This window comes from Dipodomys spectabilis, unplaced genomic scaffold, assembly GCF_019054845.1.
Source record: "Dipodomys spectabilis isolate Male_0828 unplaced genomic scaffold, ASM1905484v1 ptg000089l, whole genome shotgun sequence".
Lineage (NCBI taxonomy): Eukaryota > Metazoa > Chordata > Mammalia > Rodentia > Heteromyidae > Dipodomys > Dipodomys spectabilis.
The window spans coordinates 2,994,086-3,016,759 of NW_024870766.1; the positions used below are offsets into that span (position 1 = coordinate 2,994,086).

At 36.1% G+C, this 22,674-nt stretch overlaps 1 protein-coding gene across 3 annotated transcripts in view; it reads right to left on the reverse strand.

Moving 5' to 3' along the window:
* Window positions 1-21,165, reverse strand: part of Vps50 (VPS50 subunit of EARP/GARPII complex) — a 103,056-nt gene extending 81,891 nt beyond the window's left edge. For 2 of the 3 annotated variants that reach the window (XM_042684493.1, XM_042684495.1), the window contains exons 1-5: window positions 21,034-21,165; window positions 13,908-13,976; window positions 4,763-4,885; window positions 3,502-3,573; window positions 579-632 (exon numbers count right to left, since the gene is read on the reverse strand). In XM_042684493.1, the coding sequence (XP_042540427.1) occupies window positions 579-632; window positions 3,502-3,573; window positions 4,763-4,885; window positions 13,908-13,976; window positions 21,034-21,066 (351 nt within the window). In that variant the 5' untranslated portion in view covers window positions 21,067-21,165. The remainder of the gene's footprint in view (window positions 1-578; window positions 633-3,501; window positions 3,574-4,762; window positions 4,886-13,907; window positions 13,977-21,033) is intronic. The other variant, XM_042684494.1, reaches the window with a different exon arrangement.
* Between the last annotated feature and the right edge of the window lie 1,509 nt (window positions 21,166-22,674).

Consider the following 22,674-nt stretch of genomic DNA (forward strand, 5'->3'; position numbering starts at 1 on the left):
TCTTTTCTCATAAAAATATAGATTCAGCTAGGAAATAATAATTTCATTGTTTTATTTTTGTTTTTTGCCAGTCCTGGGGCTTGAATTCAGGGCTTTAGAACTGTTCCTGAGCTTCTTTTGCTCAAGGCTAGCACTCTACCACATGAGCCACAGTGCCATCACTGGCCTTTTCTATTTATGTGGTACTGAACTCAGGGCTTCATGCATGCCAGGCAAGCATTCTACCACGAAGCCACATCCCCAGCCCAATTTCATCGTATTTTGAAGCCAAATTGTATACTGTCGGTAAGGGAAATTATTCTACTGCTGATCTATGCAGATGATACACAATTCACAGAAACAATTTTTTACTAAACTTTGAGAAACGTATCACTTTAGAATTCTATATACAAATTAATTTGCTTCTTCAGCTTCATAAATTTCCCCAAACGAGAGAGAATACATACATATACACATATCCCACAGAGGCAGTATGTTGCTATAGAATTATAGACAAAAGAATACAATATTAAGTTTCAAATATAAATCATTCAATCATTTATAGAGTTCTATGATTAAAATAGTAAACATTATCGTACCTTTACATAAGCAGGCTGTTTCTCAAGGATTAAATCTGCTACTTTTTTAGAGACCTACAAGAACATGCCATCAAATAATGTAAAAGAAAAAGCCTCATACTGCATATTACATTTTATAATCAAAATTTTTACCAAGAACAGCCCAGAAGCCATTCCATAACTATCAAAACAGCACTGTAATGCTATGGCCACAGCTAAGCTCTGAAATTAGTTAAACAGGTACAAAATGAACACATTACATGGAACGTAGACCTTAGGAGAAATTCAGTATTTGTCATTATTAATGTTAATAATTTGGGTATCATCTGGTATAACAAATAGGAAGAAAGTGTCACCATCTTTAAGGGCACAGGATATGACTTATAAAGATGAATTTGTCTTTTTTGGGGGGAAGAGGGGTCCAGTCATGGGGCCTGAACTCTGGGCCTGGGCGCTGTCCCTCAGCTCTTCAGCTCAAGGATAACGCTCAACCACTTGAGCCACAGCGCCAATTCCGGCTTTTTTCTTTTTGCTTATGTGGTGCTGAGGAATCGAACCCAGGGCCTCAGGCATGCAAGGCAAGCGCTCTACCACTGAGCCACCTTCCCAGCCCCACAAAGATGAATTTGTTAAGACAAATTTTCCATCAGTTGAAGGTATGGAGACAATCTCTGGGAAACAGAGAACTTGTCTGATTTCTTTAGAAGCATTTTAGCACTTAAAAAGAAAAACAATGTGGTACCTCACTTCTGAAACATTGAAAATACATGCTTTTTGTAATACAATAAACTTTCAAGGTTTTGTTCTTCAATTCCATGTATAATGTTGACAAAAGTCAGTCAGAATCAGGTTCTTATTCAACATTTTAGGGGTTGTGATAACTATACCAGAACACCACATCTAGCACAAAGTATATACCCAGAATGTTTGTATATACTTACATAGAATTTGCTCCAATAGCCCAGGCCAAATAAGAACAGATCATCGTATACATACTATAGTACTGATTAATCCTTTAATGGTTTTCTGTTTTATTTTGTTTTGTTTGCCAGTCCTTGGGTTTGAACTCAGAGCCTCACACTGACTCAGCTTTCTGGCTTGGCTCGCACTCTATCACCAGAAACATGCCTCCAGTCCAGCTTTTTATTTTGCAAATACAGTCTTAGTTTTTTTTCTACCCAGACTGGTTTAAAACTGTGATTCTTCAGATTTTTAGCTTCCTAAATTGCTAGAGTTACAGGCATGAGTCACCAGGGTGTGGCAATTTTGCATTGTGTTAATTTGCATCAAACATCTTGGAAATGGGTTAATTATTTTCTAGATACAGATTGGTTTTGTCTAAAAAAGTTTAAGAAAGATTGAGAAAATCAAACTTTAAATAAATTTTACACTTCAGTTAATGGAGATCAACATTAATGCTTTATATCATTTAAGAATTCTGAAGATTTCCATCAGCTACTCTAGCAACAGCTTAATTAGGATCATATAACCCCTGTGAGGAAAAAAAATCAAGTAGCAGCCACAGTAAGAAAATGAAATCAGTAAGCTCTAACTCTGTATCATCTATTTTAATATCTATGAGTTTTTACAAGTGTTCACAGATAGAACCTATCTAATTTTACCCAAATAGATTACAAAAATAGATTAATATAATGATTCTTAGTCTGCACCATCCTAGGCAGTGTACTTATTTCTACATTATTAGGAATCATGATAATCCATTGAAATGGGTTCTATACTTTCTCCTTCTCCAAATAAGCAATCTTTTCTTTTTTTCCTTTTCTTGTCTTGTCTTGTCTTTTCTTTTCTGTGGTTGTGGTGGAACCAAACTCAGAACCTCATGCCCAGGTACTCTGTCACTTAAGCAATGCCTTGAGCCCAGAGAAGCAATTTCAAAAGTAACTCATACAGAATCCCACAGTCCCACAATTAGTAAATTCTAAGACCAAGATTCAAATCTAAATTTACAAAATTTCAAAAGCCATGATGCTACATAGTCATTGTTAGGAGACACATTACATACAGAATAATACCTCATAAAATACTTATATGGAAGAGGACATGGTGAAGCCGTGTCCTAAAGATCAACTAAAGACTAAATTCCACTAAAGACCAACTCCCTAAAAGCACAACTTACTACACAGCCCTCTAGAGCTCAAGTTCTTTCTCCAGCCTAAGCCTACTACTTATACCCTCTACCCCTCTACTCCTGCTATCCAGTGGGCAGAACAAAAAAGAGAAGTGCTTATCTCCCTTGATTTGCTGATGATTGCTAACCTCAGAATAAACTCAACTAGATGAAATCACTACTATTAGTTCTCTACTTGAAAAGAAATCACAAGACTGCATGCTATTAACTAATCTTCCACAGTGAACTGGATAAAAGTGGGTTCAACCTCACATGAAGAAAGCATAAAACCATGGAATTTCAGAGTATCAGAGAAAATGCAGACCTAACATATCCTTTAACAGATAAAAAAAAAAAAAGCGATTATTTAGTGAAGTGCAAAGACCTGGTCAATATCCTAACTATATGCTGACTACAACCCAGCCTTTTTGAATCTTAGTCCTAATTCTCTTTAGACCTATTTCAGCTAGAAGTAGAGACTTTCATTGATATAAAAATATTCCACTATAAAACTATGGATAGCAAAGTCATACATACATGCCTAAAGGTCCTTGTTATTCTGAAAACAAGTTTAAATTCTTCGATCATATTTAACATTCCTAAGATAATTTAAAGTTCTAGAAATTTACTTTTGGTAGAAGCAAAACAAATCTGTCAAAAGAAACTGCATGAGTATTAAAACTTATTAATATCAATGCATCATTTGAGTTAGTCATGTTAAATAATATATATTAATATATTAGTTCAAACCAAGAAATTTGCAAACAATACATCTCTATTATGTTTACTTACAGTTTTACTAGAAATATTACTTACTGCAGCTTGCTGTTGTTTCAATTTGTCTCGGTACTCCTCTAATTCTTGCAAATTGAGAATAGGTGGAAGTTTCTATAGAAAAAAATTATAAATTAAAAATAAAAAGCAGTGTTTACTCTGGTTACATTTATTTGAACGCCTATAAATAGTGTGCATACAAAAGTATCATGCTTATCAACTGTTCACCACGGTTCCTGTCTCATCCAAACCCACCTAACTGGACTCCTGCCGCAAAAACCTACACATCTGTTTTAAATGATCCTCTGGTTTCTACCCTGCCCAGCCTTTTTATCTCCACTGCTACTGCTCTGACCATTAGGAAAGCCCACTAGCAATGAACATGGGCCCTAGACAGTAAGACAGGACTTCCATGACCTGTGCCAGGAAAATGGGGCTATCATCCCTAATTCCCATCTATAAGCCACCCATCCTTACATGCTTATAATAGAACTCAACACAACTTTCCCTCTGTACTATTATAAATGGTAATACAGTGACAGTTGTTGGACTACATTCTGGATTATATCCACTTTTAGAAGACAGTATGGAAAAATAATTTTTAAAATGGATGAAATTGTACATGCAGAGAAACATATTCTAAGTCTCAGTCAACTGAGGAATAAAACTTCAGAATGAGTTGAGAATTGATTTTGTATCTACTGCACATAAAGTATATATACATATTGCATTTGGTTTTATCTAAAACCAAATTTTATCCCAATCTTTGGGGAGTTCCTATAAATTTTAATATCAATATCATAAACATTATTGCATATGGATATTTTAGCATAATAAGCACTCATGATTAAAAGCCTCAGGAGCATTAACCAGGAATGGTGGGGCACACTTATAAGCCCAGTTACCTTGGTGGGTGTGGTGGGAAGATCACTTGAGTCTAAGAGTTTGAGACCAGCATGGGAAAGAGTGAATCTTATCTCAAAAAAATAAAAGCCCTAGCTTTCCTAAAGATATTTAAGCAAAATAAAACAAAATAGAAACAGAATACTAATATACTGGGACGTTTACAGGTGAAAACCAAAATTACAATACTGTTTCCCTTACCAATATCCTACAGCTGCACTTGAAACTACTTTTCTAAAAATAATCTGACCTTTAAACAATGCTCATAGCTTTTTTAGTCACAGTGTGATAATCACAGACCCGATCTGGTCATCATTCATAAATAAATAAATAAATAATTCGAATCTCAAACGCAATCACTGAACAGAAAAGATATGTATTGATGAAAATTTTCTTTTACCTCCAGCTCATATTTAACAATATCAAATGAGTCTGCAGAAAAATACACTTGTTCAATACTATTAATTAGTTCTTGTTCAGCTTGAGGGTCACTTGGCTGTTCTCGAAGTTCCCTGAATTCCTCCTTTAAGGAAAAAAAAAAAAAGTAAAATTATCAATTACAATGCTTCTAGCTATTAAAATAGAAACAAATGATCATCTGTCCTAAAAGTCACATCTCTTCTGAGAACCACTCTGTTCAAGGATACAAATTAATTAGGAACCAGAAAATTTGTGGAAAATTAGGAAATAGTCAAGTGCTAAAAACTGCTCCTCTACTGGAGAAAAAAAAATGGCCCACTGAAAGATTTTAGATTTTATTCTTCCTTCTAGGTGCCAGCAAGGGTGAGAAACCTCAGTGTAAAGCTAAGCAACACCGGCTCCAGAAAACATTTGAAGCTTAGCTCAGTAATCTCATGGGGCTTCCTTCCCAGTGTACTGAATATTGTGATTCATAGTATGATTATTAACCTAAAGTTCTTTATTTGGTAAAATATATTGCTTTCTAACAGTATGGAACAGGCTTCCATGAATTTATGTAACAAAACAGAAAAAGCTTGAAAGACAAATCTCTATCCCTAATGTTAGCATCCTTATCCTATGCAATTACTGCATAATTGCATAATCCTTCAATTAACTAGAAAATTTCAATACATTAAATACCCATCCTCACCACACTACCTAATCAAGACACTATTATAAACACATAACAAGGTAGCCTGCTCTTCTCCTACTCTGCTTCTCTCAATGAAATAAACATCCAAAGTTATGAAAAATGACAAAGGGAAAATGATTTCATTAAAAAATATCTCACAGGTGTACCTTTCAAAACCGATGAATCTGTAACAAATACATCTATATGTATGTATGAAAGGTCAGATGCTCTCCTTCCTACTGAACAAACAATATCACAGACAACAGCCAAATCCATATAATTTCAAATCGCTGACATGGAACACCTGACACTCTAATAAGAAACCTGAACTAAAGGGAAGAATAAAACCTACGAAGGCAGGGAAAGAAAGATAGCATATGATGAAGAATTCATCCCAAAACAAATGCCCTGATGTATCACCACATCCCTACAAAATGTCTTCTTTCAGCCAGGTGGTGACTTATTGGAAATACACAAACTGCATTCTCAACAGAATCAGATCACCATGATCTTTTCAGTTTCACTGAACTCAGGAGGTTAAAACTCTGCTTCTACCCTAAGAGTTCTCCAAATACTTCATGGAGTTAGAGCTAGCTGCTCATCAGTTCTCGAGAAGTAAGAAAGCTCCTGAGTCTCCCTCATTATGCTCTATAGTGCCAAGACACATTTCTAGATAATGATTACTAATCAAACAACTATTAAAAATAGGTCTCTTTGAGTCAGAAATAACAACATGTTATATGATTTAGAAGTATCTTGTATATTTTGAAGTATCTTTATTTTTAGAAACATATAAATTTAGAAAATTAAGCAGCTACACGGTGTTTTTAAATACAATTGCCCTCTAATTTTGCCAGTAAAAAAAAAAAAAAAATTCACATCAGAGTACCACTGGAAAAAAAAACAGAACCAAATGTATTTCCATAAGAAAAACTTACAATAAGTTACCATGTGATTTTTTTTTGTTGCTCTGTATGTCCCACCCCATGGTATAACCCGTTTTCACTGTATTTGATGTTGGTATAATTTGTGGAGGAGAAGGAAAAAACAAAATATTTAAATAGGGATACAGATTACCCACTGCAACAATGAGATGTACAAGATGCTATGTCGAAAAATGAACTTTACAATTTAGGTGCAGGTGGGAGGGAGAGGGAGGGAGCCGGGGGTGTAGTTGAGAAGGTGGGAGGGACAGGATGGTAGGGGAAAAACAAAGGAGGAGGCAACAATTCTGGATAAGAAATGTACTCATTACCTTGCTCATGAAACTGAAACCCCTCTGTACAGTATTTTCACAATTAAAAAAACATTAAAATTAAAAAAATAAATAGTACAAAAAAAAGAAAAAACTTACCATCTTATTATTTGGAACAAAATTATTTAGAATAAAATATACCTTATAACTTGTTGTACTAATGAAATGTTTTTAAGGATTGACTTTTATGGTAAATTTCCTGGCATATAACATGTAACCAAATACATATTAATATGACAAGTGGTAAGTGCTTTGCAAAATAATTTGTAAAGAACTATATAGACTATCAAATGCACCACAACATGCTTGCCAATGGTAATTAACTAAAAATTTTGGAAAATAAACATCAATGTCAACCCAGAATTAAAGACGGAGACAAACCACAATTAAAGTCATAATTTAATGCATTTAACTGCAGCTGGAGGAAAGGAAGCATAAAAGGCAAAATGATCAAGTCAAGTCTCTCTCCCATCTTACTTTTAGGAGCCAATCTGCTTACTTTCAGGGCTCAATGACCTTACTTTTTCCAGACAATATAAATCCATAAGCAAACTATTTTATTCTTAATATGTAAAACTTCCACAAACTATGTCATACACAGAAATGAGCAACATTCAGCTCTTGACCCAAATTGTTACTAACGTAAGAGGGGTCAGGTAAGGAAGCAAACAGCAACAGCACAAGGCAAAACTTCAGGGAGATGCAAACAAAATAAAGGGCACCCAAAAGACCATGAGGTCACATGTGATAGAAGAAATGGTATTGAGTGAACATTCAAATAGGCAGAGTTTAGATTTCAGAAACTAAGGCACAGATAGGGTTACAAATATAAAGGAAAACTGAAGTAAAAACTGTTTATCAGGAAAGTGAAACAGATTCAAGTGATAAAGTGTTAGCTGCCTGCAGCATAAAGAAAGGTTAACCCGGCCCAGTCTGCAAGTACACCTTGAGGCAATATAAGGCAGTTATTGACATCTTAAGCCCATATATACAAATATATGTGAATTCTGTTTTTCTTTACTAAAACCAAAGAATTGTATTATCCTTACATCAGAGACTATATCAAAGTAAGCATAAATATGAAATTATTTCTAACTATAATAAACCAAACAGGAAGATTTTAGGACCGTGGTAGACAAAAAAAGATCCGTTTGATTTTTCTGAGAGGCTGGTTTTTCCAACAGTCCTAACACCTATATGTAACTATTCCTAGACTACTTTTCTACTTTTCTATCTCTGAGATAAAACCACATGAATAAATTGTACAATATAAATGTTACTTTATGGAAAATGAAAAAAAAATCAAAATGGACATTTAAGACATCAAGATTTTTGATTTACTGAAGCCATTTTGTACTGTCTACATAAAAACAAAAAAATTATGAGAACTGGGGACTCAAGCCTATAAAATTATTTGAGCCCTCTGATACAATCTAAGGTATTATAAAACATTTATGGCTTCTAAAGAACCAGGACTTTAACTTTACAAAGCACCTCCCATTTAAGGGTTCATCTCTTAAGGGAATATTTCAAAGTTTAAGAAAGAAAATAGAGACTATCAATTTTGTATTCAACCATTACTTTTAAATTATCCAAAATCATGTACTCATTGAAAATACCAATCCAAGTTCAGAACTTTCTATTCTATTCACTCTAAGATGTGTTATGACAGCTTAACAGTTCTCCTCGTCACTATTAAATTCATTATTCTCTTTAATTCTGAAAAGTAATATAACCTTATTTTTAAACCCACAAAACAGCTTAGAAATTCATAATCTTCAGTAGCAGATTTCATTCAAAGAAAAAAGTAAATGTAAAATCTTCATAGGTCACGTCTTAAAGCTCTGAAGAAAATTTGTAGAATAAATACTGAGGCCCCAACTTTCCTTTTTGCATTTAGATTATTAGAACACAGATCATACTGAATAGTTGATTATGTATCTGTAAGACAGAATATGTGTGTGTGTATGAGAGAGAGAGAGAGAGAGAGAGAGAGAGAGAGAATGTATGTGTAAGGTGGAGAGAATTTTGCTCTTTAATGAATTTAGTGCTTGAGTTAGGTTTTTGTTTGGTTTGGCTTTTGCTGTTAACATTTATCAGTAAAGACGATCGTACAAGAAATTCTAAAAAACAGACTGCATAATCTTACATTTTTAACACCATTATCAGAAATGTAATTGAAAGAAAAAAAACATGTTTAGCCACCCAAATCCAAAGGAAGAACAAAATATGAAGTCTTCATTATTATCTCAGTACTATTAAAACCATAAATCACTAACCAGATATCAGTTTGATCTGCTTCCAATGAAAATCTATTTCAAGATCACACATACCCTAAAACCATGTACCACATAAGTTTATAATGAATTGCCAGATGTTTGATTACATGGAGAAGTAGAACATTTTCTTAAAATCCCACTAGAACAACAATAATAATCCATCAAAGGTAGTCAGTTCATCAGTTTTTATTTGTGTTTTAAATAAAACAACAGCTTTTAACAAGTACTCCGTTTTTCCTTAGGCTTCCAGTGCCATCTAGCGGAATACTAGAGAGATTACAACTTGAAAGGTTTCAGTAAAAAGACAGGAAATTTTTATGAAAGGTTTTAGGATTTACACAAGCCTCATTTACCCAAATGCTAAGAAGTCAAGGCAAATCCATTTAGCATACTTCCCAAAAGTATTTTCAACTACAGAAAACATTCTGCTTAACTCCCAGTATATAGGCAACATAAATTCTACAAAGCAGGAAAGCAATCAGTAAATACTAGTAGAATTAACGAAGCACAGAATTAAAATTTTTTATATTTATAATTATACAAATGTATTCTCAAACTGGAAAGCCACAAGTACTTCCTTTGTTATTACAGTCATTATTTTTCTTTCATGAACAATAGGCATCACTAAGCCAATCATATAATACTAAACACAGCTGAGTCATACTTATGAGTTAATCAGAACAAAAAAAAATTCTTAAAGACTTATAAGGAGGTAGAAAAGCCATCATAACCACTCATGAAACAATACAAACATCGGTAGTCTTTTCAAGTTTATAATAAGACACAGCCATTTTGGAAGCACTATAAGCAATGTTTATTACAAACTGATATAAATTTTAAGGTTCTGAATAACGGTATTTTTACTTTTTTTGATCAAAGCTCAACAATACTCTTAAACACAGTTCTAATTAATGCCCTAATAATTTTGTGGGCTACTATAATTATTTTATAATAAAGATTAATTTTAATTTTTTAATTCTTATATTCAATGGGAAAACTCCTTGACATTTAAATAAACATCAAGTTCAATCAATAAACACAATCTGTTTTTTCATACCTTTACCTCTGAGGAAAAAAACACCAATTTAAAATATTGCAAAATCCGTTTCTCAAGAATGGAATTTAAACTATTTCTACTTTACCCACAAAAATTGTCAGTAAAATTGGAATTTTTCTAGAATACTTGTTATATTTCCTTTCATATTTCTCTACTCTGTGATTGTTTTCTATACTTTATTTGCCAAAAATCACATTTCCAGTATTTGAATCATCATCACAATTACATTTTTATAATAGGCCACAATATTATCTTGTCTATAAAACATGGAAATTATACCAAATGCAAGATTTTTTTCTCCCTTACATTTTATATAGTTCTCAAAAATATGAAATAAACAATAACCTCTGGTTTATAAAACATATCCACATGCCCTTCATCGCTTTCCCATCATTACCCCCTTTTCTTACAGAGTTGAACCACATGAAATTTGCCAGTATCTGGCCATTTTTAAACTATACCAAGAGCCATTTCATATCACTCATCCTATTATTCACACACTTAACCTTTATATAAGAAATTTTCAATTTATTACAATCCAACCTAATCTTTCTTGAAAACATTACTGAAATCTTAATTCCTTATTTCAACTTAAGACATTGTGACATAAAGGAGTGAGTAGCAGGCCCAATTTTTTTTTTCCAGTCCTGGGGCTTGAACTTGGGGTCTAAGCACTGCCGCTGACCTTCTTTTTGCTTAAGGCTTGCACTCTATCACTTAAGCCAAAGTGCCTCTTCCCGCTTTTTCTGTTTATGTGGTGTTGAGGAATGGAAACTTAGACTTCGTACATGCTTGACAAGCACCATACCACTAAGCCACATTCCCAGCCTGAACAGGCCCATTCTGTGTTTAAAGAGCAAGTTACCCAATAGTTTGGCTTAGATTAGGTATTGTTGGACTTATCTGTCCTATTTGAATAGTCTGTCTATGTGCATGGAGAAACATTTCACTATTTCATTTAATAACATCACCTCAAGCCAGGCACTGGTGGCTCATGCCTATCATCCTTCAAACTGAAGCCAGCCAAGTTAGGAAAGTCCATTAAACACTTATCTCCAATTAACACCAAAACAACAAACACCAGAAGTGGCATAGCACCCAGGCCCTGAGTTCAAGTCCCATAATCCATAGGTCTAGCTAGAGATAGAGAGAGAGAGAGACAGAGAGAGAGAGAGATTTTTTTTAAATCACCTTACTCATCAGTACATAAGTAGTTTTTAAAATAAATAAATAAAAAGGAAATGTTACAGGGCACTGGTAGCTCACACCTAAAATCCTAGCTACTTAGAAGGATGGGATCTGAGAGTTGCCATTCTAAGCTAACCAGTGCAGGAAAGTCTGTGACACTATTATCTCCAAATAATTACCAAAAACCTCAAAGTGGAGCTGCAGCTCCAGGCTCAAATGGGAGAATGCTAGCCTCAAACAAAAGAGCTCAGAGCCAAAAAAAATTAAAACAAAAATAAAATAAAAAGTTCAGAGCCACTATGCAGGCTCCGAATTCAAGCCTCAAGACAGGCACACACAGGCACACACACAGAGGCACAAACAGGCACACACAGACACACACACACACACAGACACACACACACACACAGACACAGACACACACACACACACACACACACACACACACACACACACACACACACACTCACACACAGGATAAAAGGCATTCCTGCTCTTCTGGAAGAGACAGTGCCATTACCTACAAAAATCTAGCACCTACTAGCTACTCAAACATTATTAATGATGCGCTAAATACTAAAAGGCAGTATTAAACTTTGGTTTTTTATTACTTTGTATGATTAATTTAGGTACTTTTTTAGGTTTAATACAACTGTGCACATCATATACTATCTTTATATTTAAAAGGTTATTCCAATATTTAAATTAGTATGCTCTACTTTGTTGAAATGCTTTAAATTATTTGAAAACCTGAAATCAAAATTTTTCTGATTTGTTTTGTTTTGCTCTTTTGCAGCCTAGGTCTGCCTCACTATCTTCTTGCTTCCACTTTCCAAGTGCTGGGATCTAAGGGCATGTACCCCCACACCCAGCTATGAAGGTCATCTTTTGAAAACATCAAATTTTACATCAGCAAGAACTAGGTGCACATTCATTTTAAAGCAATTGTATAAAACGTAGAACATTTCATACACCTGGGCAACAAACAAAGTACAAAGTCATATGTAAGTTATAAAAATATACACTCAGCATTAAAGTTATACTATGCCACACTCTGGGGGAACCTCTAATGTAAATCTTCTTAACTGTCATTCTCACTACACCCCACTTATACCCAGTCTACCAACAAAAGCTTTGCCATACTCTGGACTGAGCAGTCTTCTAGAGAAAAAGCAGCTCTCATCATACAGGCTCTTGCAATGTGACAAGCAAGCACAGAGAAAACATGCTTGGCCAGCCCGTTTAGTCCTGTGTAAAGTTGAACATAACTTGTAGCCCTGGTACTATTTCACTGGTATCTTCCCCTGAATCATTTTCATTTGCTGACCCTGTGGTCCCTGATTGGCCAATCTACCCGGGTCAATTATCTCCAAAGTACACAGTAGAGATCCATAAATAGAGTGTGCAATAAGAGCACCATAATTCCACTGCTGGAGAAAAGACAGGCTCAAGGTTTAAAGACAAGAAAGTTCGTAATAATACATTCCTGCATTTCTTAATGAGACTCACTCATCAATTTGACACTGAGTGTAAAACATGCAAAGCAGTCTAATTCAAGGTACATTCACAGTGCATATTAATTTTTTCTTAAATCAAGGAAATAACAGGAACTGTTCTTGGTTAGGCAACAGTTATCCCTTATTTCCCAACTGCATCACATCCAATAATCTTCATTAACGTAACATAAAACTATAGTATTGAAAATGCCTCTCTATGTTTTTGTCTGAACAATTTCATGCAAAAGGGTTAGGTAGAACTTCACTGTATTTGAACAATATGTTTAGGTCTGAACTAGCACAAAGACTAAGCTGTAAATGCAAATTTGCTTCAAGGAAGAAGATGCCCCAAGGAGACTGGACCCATACTTCTTAGCCACAAGCACTGGGGGAGGGGGCGGGAGGAGGTGTTGGATAAGGGGTGGTAGGGGGAAGGGAAGCCTTACAGTACAGAACAAGAAAAATAAGCATTAAGACCTGAGATACAGAAAACAAATGTAATCCTCAAATTTAAAATCCTAAGAGCAGGCGTTCAGAAGTGCCAGCTTTCCTTTGTACTAGAGAGACGCTATGCCAAGCAACGGCACTACAGACAGCAGGGACTTAACAATGGCTAATAATTTTCCTGGGGGGAAGCCAGCTAGCTTTCAAATAATCTACATTAAACCTATAAACTGAGAAGTCTGCATGAATATCAGATATTTAAATCTGAAGGATATGCAATTTAGTCAAGTTATGCTTTAGCTGCTGATTCAAAAATCTCCAACTAAAAGAAAAACGTAACTGTAATTTGGGGCTTGGAATGTTATAATATACAAGGTTTGTAGCAAATTACTTAATTTTATTTAAACTATACAGATAAAGCAGTTAAGTTAAATATGCATATGTATGTGTGTATTCTTAGCCTTTGAGCTAAGAATTTGATATAATAAACTCTAAATTTATTAATTTTGCCATTTCTGTTTCACTCTAATGAATCATACACATCTCAGTGAAAATGCATAATGAAAGCAAACACAAGCCCCATATGACTATAATATTACACAAATTTACCTAGCTTATCCTAACCACCACCTGCCTGTGGGAAAGAAAAGCTTCTGTGAATCAATTGCTATCCAGAGGCAATAATATTTCCTTAAGGAGGTGAAAAGTCACGTTTGCACACGTAGATCAATACCTTTCCAGGGACGCGCAGACTCTCAATGGCACCAAGATCACTGAGGCTCTCTGGGGGGCTTTTTAAACCCTTCAAAAAATGAGAAAAAAACAAAGTTTAACTGCTGACCAATGATTAAAGGATAACACACCTAGAAAAACAGAAATTATTATTTTTAAAGGACAAGTGCATTTCCTGCTTCAAAATACACAGAACATACATTCTAAACACTTAATAAATGCAGTACTGTTATAGAATTAGGTTATGATCGAAGTCTTCGTCATAATTTCAAAACAATCAAAAGCAAGTGTAAGATAGTGAGTTTCAATCCCCATTTCAGACCAAAAAAAGTGTCCTATAAAAGTATTTATCTATTAACAATTAGCAAATTCACCTGGAAAGAAAAGAACTAAGAAACAGAATTATGACTCACAACAATGCACTACCCATGAGAGCGAACAGACTTTTAAGTAATATTCACTGCTTAATAAAAAGGGGGGGTTATTTTTCTTGATTATTCCTCACTAATGCAGACAATTCTCTTTGCCTAAGTTGAGATTTAAATTCCACATCTCACTGCTTTCTACCTATGCTTTCGCCCTATTCTTTCTGTATGCACAGCAACTGAGGGATACTAAAAAGCATGAGACTTAGAACAGAATTTGCTTATCTTTCAGTTATAGAGGTGTATGTTTTACAAAATGTTACAAGTCAAGCTTGTACTTGAGACTTAGAACAGAATTTGCTTATCTTTCAGTTGTAGAGGTGTGTGTTTTACAAAATGTTACAAGTCAAGCTGTGCACCAGTGGCTCAGCTCATGCCTGCAATTCTACCTACTCAGGAGGCTGCAATCTATAGATCATGTTTTGAAGCCAGCCCTGCAGGAAAGTCCATGAGACTCTTATTGGAATAAACCACTCAGAAAAAGCCCGAAGTGGCACTGTTGTTCAAGTTGTAGAGCCCAGAGTATGTAATTATTCTTCCTTTCTCTTCTCTCCCTCTCTCTTCCTATCCCACACACACTCCAAGAAGAAACCAATATGACATCTTCAGAATTACCTCCTTTATCAAGTTTTCACAGTATATGTCAGTGCAACTGAAGGATCATCTTCATCAGCTTCACCAAAGGGACTTTTAAAGATTTAGGGGCCTACTTTACTACAGACATAATAAATAGATACTTCTGGATTCAGATCTGGACTTAGCATTTTAACTCGACCTCAGGTGACTCACATGATTTGTAATGTTTAGAAACACATCTAGACATTTTCCAAGACAAAATAAATTCTGAACACTTCTCACTCCCACACCTCAAGTCCCAAGAGAAGGGGAAAACCAAGCCCTGTTTGTCTCAATTGCCTAATGGCTAGCAAAGTTCCTGGAACAGCATAAATACCACAGAAATGGTAGAAGTGACTGCTTTGACTCCAATTCCAGCTAATTAGCACACTTTTCTCCAGGGAATATTCAACTACCTAAGAATGAAGTTGCTAGGATGGTATGCTAGAAAAAGGCCTAATATGAAAGAAAAAAAAGAACATCTAAACTCTTACAAGCCTTGGGCTATTATTTCTTGTCTAGATGTCTCAGTAACAGCATCAACACTGCTATAGGATGCAAGGTTGGATTAGAAAAATACATTTCTGGGGCTGGGAAGGTGGCTCGGTGGTAGAGCACTTGCCTTGCATGCTCGAGGCCCTGGGTTCGATTCCTCAGCACTACATAAGAAAAAAGCCGGAAGTGGCGCTGTGGCTCAAGTGGTAGAGTGCTAGCCTTGAGCTGAAGAGCTGAGGGACAGCGCCCAGGCCCAGAGTTCAGGCCCCATGACCGGACCCAAAAAAAAAAAAATTTCTATGTATATTGCATATGTACTGCACACAAACATATACTCAAAAGTGTCATAGTTAGATTCAAAATTATGCCCTAAAATATCCTTTTGAAGTATAATTGCCATTTCTTTTTTAACAAATATTTTACAATGTAAAAGAAATCCTCAGAGAAATTCATCATGCTAATTTTCTTTCCCTACAGCTTCTCAGTAAGAACACCATGCCTGAAATATAAATGTGATATAAACCAATATCCAGAAGAAAAAAAAAGGTTTTTCTTCGCAAGTTACTACATACAACTATTCAATACCAAGAACGGGAAGCCCTAAGCCCATGTCAGGAGTGGAATGATTCCCAAAGGGCCTCAGGGGCAGACCACCTGGGCTTCTGTCCTACGCTTCCTAACAATCTACTTATCCTTCTTACAGTGTATAACTCATTGGTTATTATAAGGAATAAAAGAGATAAAGTATGTGTGGATGCAAAACAGAAACTAGTGCACTGCAAGAATTATTTAACTATTAAAATTTACTCAAATGAAATGCTTTGTACAAAAATTTAAATATCTTGATATAAATAACAATAATATCATTTTAATTACTCAACATTATTATGATCACAAGACATGTTTTTCTTTTATCAAAACAAATGAAGACTAATTACATAAATATCTCAAAGCAGACTACCTGCCATTCAACTGGAATTTAGGATTATACATCTTTAATCTTTTCATTGTCAGTTTTAGAATATCCTACTAACAAATATGAAGCCATTTTTATGTTATATTCAGCACTCTACAGCACAAATTCGTGATTACAACTCCAGTACTCTGCCTTTATTAAATTAAAACTTCCATTATAACCATTACTCATTATTTGATATTTTCTTGTATTTGATTTTTTATAACTTCCTTATTTAAATTTATATATAAAGTTGAGCATTGATAACACAAACCTCAACATTATCTTTTTTGTGTGTTTTTTGTGTGACACTTGTACTCAGGTCCTCAGCCCTCACTCAGCTAACCTCTCCACCACTTAAGGTATGCGCCTCCAGTTCCAGCTTTATGCTGCTTAACTGGAGATAAAGAGTCCCATGGATTTGTCTGCCCGGGCTGGCTTCAAACCTGGATCCTCAGATCTCTGCCCCCTGAGTAGCTAGAATTATAGCATGAGTCAGATTAGCCCTTTAGACTACTTTAGCTAATCTTTTCCCAACCAAATCAGATTAGCCCTTCAGACTAGTCTCAGCTTTCTCCCTCAATTTCTACCAATAGATCAGCAATTTCTGTCTTATCAGATCAAAATGAGCATCTGCAAGGATTTGCATTTCCTTCCTCAAAACTCAAGAATGTTTACCCTCCGTTTCCGGTTTCTCTCCTCCTATTTTCTCTTGAACACACCTCTACATGGAAAGTGTTAGTGTCAAATGACTGATGCTGTCCAACTGAAAAGCTTATTATGTCACCTTACTTGGTGGATCTTCAGCATTCATACAACTTCTCTCATTCTCTCTTTCAAAACATTTGCTCAGCTTGTGGGACTCCTATTGGCTGTTCTCTTTATTCAATAGTCTTGTTTGTTCCACAAATTTTTATTGAGCATCTGTTATAAGCTAGAAGTCATTCAGATGCTGAAGACTTTTTTTTACCTTACTGGCTGCTCCCTGTTATTCTGCTATGCAGAATCCCATTCTTCTTCCTGAACTTTCAACACTTAATTCTCAGAGACACCAACCTTCTACTGCTCACACTATCTACCCTCATTCCACTGGCTATCCTAGCCATCTATTTGCTTATAACTTCTGAAACTTTTGTACATTGAATTTTGTCCCAAAAAATAAGACTCATTTAGCTTTACTTCTCCATTTAAATATATAAGAGGCTTTCAAATTAACAAGTCTAAGAGCCATCACCCCTCAATGCATTCCTCCCTCCAAATCTCAGTAAGTAGCAACTCATTCTCTCAGTTACTGGAACGGAACCATTTCAGGTCATCTTTAATGTCTGTCTCACTTTCCCCATAATCCAAATCCAATCCATTAGGAAATCCCCCAACCTCTACATTCATAAGATATCCACATTTTGACTTCTCAACACTTCTACCACTAGCTCCCTGCATAAGGCCCATACTTTTTCTCATTGGAATTACTTTAGTAGCCTCCTTCAGAAATCCTTGTTTTTTATCCCTTTCCTTAGTAGATAGGGATAGACATAAGTCGGAATGGTCTTTCTGAAGTGCTAGTGTTACATCACTTCTCTACAATTTTGCTGAATATAAAAGCCATGGTCTTGCTATGATCTATCATATTCTATGTGATCCTGAGTTCTGCCTTTAGCATTCTGACCTCATCCCCACCTCACCTCATCTGGTACCGCTGTTCTCCTCTCTCACTTCACTCCACTTACACTTGTCCTGTGCTGTTCCTCAAACATGTTCCTGCACTATCTGCATTTGCATTACTTGTACTGATACCCACATGCTTCACCCTGCTATTTCCTTGGGATCTTTATATTATCTTCTCACTGAGGCTTTCCATGACTGCCTTATCTAAAATTACAAATGATGTCAAATTGCCAGCAACTCCCATTGTTTCCTACTCTTTTCCTGTAAAGAATTTTTCACTGTTTGTCTTAAAACTAGAGTGCCTGTCTATTCAAACCTCAGTACTATGAAAAAACAAAAGGAAAAATCTCGTCTTTTTTTTTTTTTTTTTTTTGCACTGCTGCATCCTCCAGACTTAGAATAGTGCTCATGGACACACAGGGCTCAATTCAGTTTGAACTGAATGTTCAAGCTGAATGAATTGAAAGAACAGAGGCCACAAAATGGTCAGTTATTAACAATAGATCTCCTTTAAAAAGATATCTAACAACACTCTTATTGCCCTCAGATCTTTTACAAAAATCCTAGAACAACTGAAATCTCTTTCTCTGTCTCTCTCTCTCTCTCTCTCTCACACACACACACACACACACACACACACACACACACACACACAGAAAACTTGTGAATACACCTCAATTTCAGAGACCTTAAATTCATGTCTTCTCACTGACTCCATACAGAAATAGTATAATTAAATGTATATAAGTTAAGCCATAGGGGGCTGGGAAGGTGGCTCAGTGGTAGAGCGCTTGCCTTGCATGCATGAAGCCCTGGGTTCGATTCCTCAGCACCACATAAGCAAAAAGGAAAAAGCCGGAAGTGGCGCTGTGGCTCAAGTGGTAGAGCACTAGCCTTGAGCTGAAGAGCTGAGGGACAGCGCCCAGGTCCAGAGTTCAGGCCCCAGGACTGGACCAAAAAAAAAAAAAAAGGTCAAGCCATAGACATATGTAATTTAGATGGCTTTAAAAATGTGTGTAAAACATCAGTTTTTTGACATTTGGTAAAATTTTGTTTTGGTTGATGGTGGCACCATTTTGAAGAACAAAAAGATTAATTACCTTTTAATAAACAACATTCTTTTTTAATAAACAACTTTTTTAATGAACAACTTTCTTAGGAGTAGTGTTTAAAGAAGTTTCTCTGGGGAAAAAAAGGTAAGTTTGAGGACATTCTTGTATTACATATTTTTAATATTAAAGGTTCTAATTTTGTCTTACTTTTTACACAATATAGTTCATATTTTATTCATTCTGATTTTTCATATATATATATATATATATATATATATATATATATACATATATTCTGACTTTTATCCATTCCATTTAAACACAGATGACCCGATGAAGTTCAATAACTGACTGAGGCTTGAGGGTTAGTATATTCAATACAACTTTATTAAACTTAGAAAACATAAGCTTATATCTGGAATTTCTGGGGGGGGGGAGGTTCCCTCTACTATTCATGTTTACAGAGCAAGATCCAAAAATAATAAAACAACAACAGCTGCTGTGCCTATGGCAACACTGACTACACTGAATTTTTTTATTACAGTGCAAATTCAAATTATATAAAGTGCAAGTTGTACAAAGTGCAAATTCAGTAATCCAAAGAGAGTGCAATGTGCAAAAACGTGTACACTGTTTCAAAAGTCACACAAATGCCAAAACAGGCCCGGAATTATCTATTTCTTGAAGTCATGCAACACTGCTTTTTTTTCTCCTACTGCAGAATACAGCAGGATCCAACTAATTATCAAATAAGAAGTGTAGCATCAGCACTCAATAAATGTGAAGGAAATATTATTGCCCATTTACTTAAATATTATTATTCACAGAACATTTTGTTTTCATGACATCAACAATATAATTTTGAAAAATGCAAAATAATCATAGAAGAATCATGTGTGTACTGTACATCACTTATAATTTGAAACCTGTTAAGATTTTAATTTAGAACTTTTGATTCAAAAAAAATCACAAGTGAAATTAGGACTGTCTTTCATTCTTCAAACTTCTCCATGCCATGATAATGCAAAGTTCTCAATTATGTTTGTCTTATATTAAAAAATAAAGAATGACTAGTTCTAGTGAAATATTGGGAGTCGAACTGATTATTTCTAAACTCCAGTTTTGATCAATATTACATAAGAGGAAACATATAGCACATCTGGTTTGAAGGAAGTTAATGTATTATTGGGAAGTTCCTAACATATATTAGCTGTGTTACATAATCGCCAAAGCTCTTATTCATGAATTACGACATTGGCAAATATATATATATATATATATATATATATATATATAAAATAAAAGACCATTATTTTACCATGACAGAGATACTTGCAAATAAGCATTCCACACGTATTAGCTAATTGATGACCCTACAAGCAGCACTGTAAGATGGGATAAACCAAAAAGTAATTGTTATTCTAATATCCACTGTCAGACTTAAGTTATGATGTCTAAGTTATGAGGTCTGAAGCTCTACTCAAAATCACAAAGGTATCAAATCTGTCTTCAACTTATCTGCTACCTCCCCCTCCTACACACAATCTTCTCAGGACCTCTCTATTGCTCAGAGGCCACTTCCTTTCCTCTCTCAGGACAGTCAGCCGGGATGCAGGGGACTCTACAAGGTAGCCGTGTTGTCCTGGAATGATAGCAAATGGAGAGAACAGGAGACAAGCCTGCCTCCCTCACCGCTCTTGTCCAGTGGAATGTGTTTAGGAGGGCGCGGCCTACTACAGAGAGGTCGGCGCAGGAGGGGCTCAGGTGGGCGTTTCAGGGCGTGCCCGGCTTACCGACACCCCTGCCGCCCGCCACCACTCCTGCCTTGGGTCCCCACCCGCCGCGGCCTGGTGACAGACCACCTCGGTTCCTTCCCCAGCCGAAATAAAGGAGATATTTGCTTCAACTCCCGGGACTTACCTGCCGGGTCATAAGAGACTTGATTTTCTGCATGTTGAAGCCCTGTAAAGATTGTTCTATAACCAAAAGGTAACCAATTAAACCGGATGGCCAGAGAGCTGGCCCCAACACAAGGAAGCCATAGTGGGTGGTCACGTGGAGCCGCCGACTGGGGATCAGCCCGCCTATCACTAGGCATGCCGGGAAATGTAGTCTTCCGGTAGCTGTGGCGATGGAAGTCTCGCGGTCCGGGTACTACATTTCCCCAAAAGCACAGCGCAGGAGTCAAACTCATTGGCCCGGGTGGCCCAGGTGACTGCTGGCTTGCAGGCTTGCCCCTGGTGGTTCCGATTCTGCCAGGCTGAAATTTAAATCTCAGGTGAGACAGGCATTGAGCCAAAATAAACAAATAAATGAGTAAACGCTGGCGAGATTGAGAAGCTTGACTTACTGCTCGCTCGGAGTGCGCTGGAGGAAAACCTCCCGAGGTTTTGAGCGGTGAGCCTGGAACTCCCCAAGGACTTAGAGCCAGGGGGGTGCAGGGCTTGCCCGCGGGCTGCCCGGAAGGAGGCTGACCTTCAGTCTCTGCAAATGACCTACAAAATGAAAGGATTTCGATTGAGATTGACACCGACCCCCCCCTCCCCCCCCCCCCACACAATCATTTTACTACCTGTGTGAAAAGGCAAGTGCAGACAGAAAATAGGAGTGCACATCATGTCACTTTAAAATCCCATTTCTAAGTTTTAGCAGTTAACTTGGAGAAAGCAATAGGGGAGCCTTTCGAGGCTCAATTTTAACTTTCGAATTATGCGAATATCGGGAAATAGTGAACCAAAAACTAATGATAACTTCATTATTAAATGCTTTTATGTGAGGAACTGGACTGATGGCTTTACCATGTATGATCTCACAGGCACATGAGTGTCCTAAGGAAATAATACTGTTACCTCCATCTGAAAAATGAAGTAACAGGTGTGGAGCCATTTTGAACAACTCTGCTAATATCATTGCAGATGTAAGCAGCAACAGCAAAACTTTTTTGAGACATTCTAACAAAGGGTTTGATATACTGAAAATAGATTCCTAAAGCACGGCATCAAGACTTCTTAAAGTTCCATTTATTTTCATATTTATTAGAAAAATATAATGGACCTGGGCTAGGAAGGTGGCTCAGTGGTAGAGTGCTTGCCTTGCCTGCCTGAGGCCCTGGGTTCAGTTCCTCAGCACCAAATAACAAGAAAAGAAAAAGCCGAAAGTGGCCCTGTGGCTCAAGTGGTAGAGTGCTAGGTATCCTTGAGCTGAAGAACTGAGGGACAGCATCCAGGCCCAGAGTTCAAGCCCTACAACCGACAAAAAAGAAAAGAAAAAATTTTGACATCATAGGTCTGTCTATTTTAGGACAAATAAAAAGTGTAGTTTCACTATATATATATATATATATATGTATATATATATATATATATATATTGAACCATAGAGTGAGAAGTGGTCAAACTTGGTAACAAAAATAGTAAATGTCATTTATAAATGACAAGTTGTAAGGATTCTTTGGAGGCTTAAAGTTTATAAATTATTTTGAATTCTACAGTAATGTTTTTCTCATGCACTCATTTATTAAATTTTGTAGATGACGTTGTAATAGTTGACCAAGAATTTTGT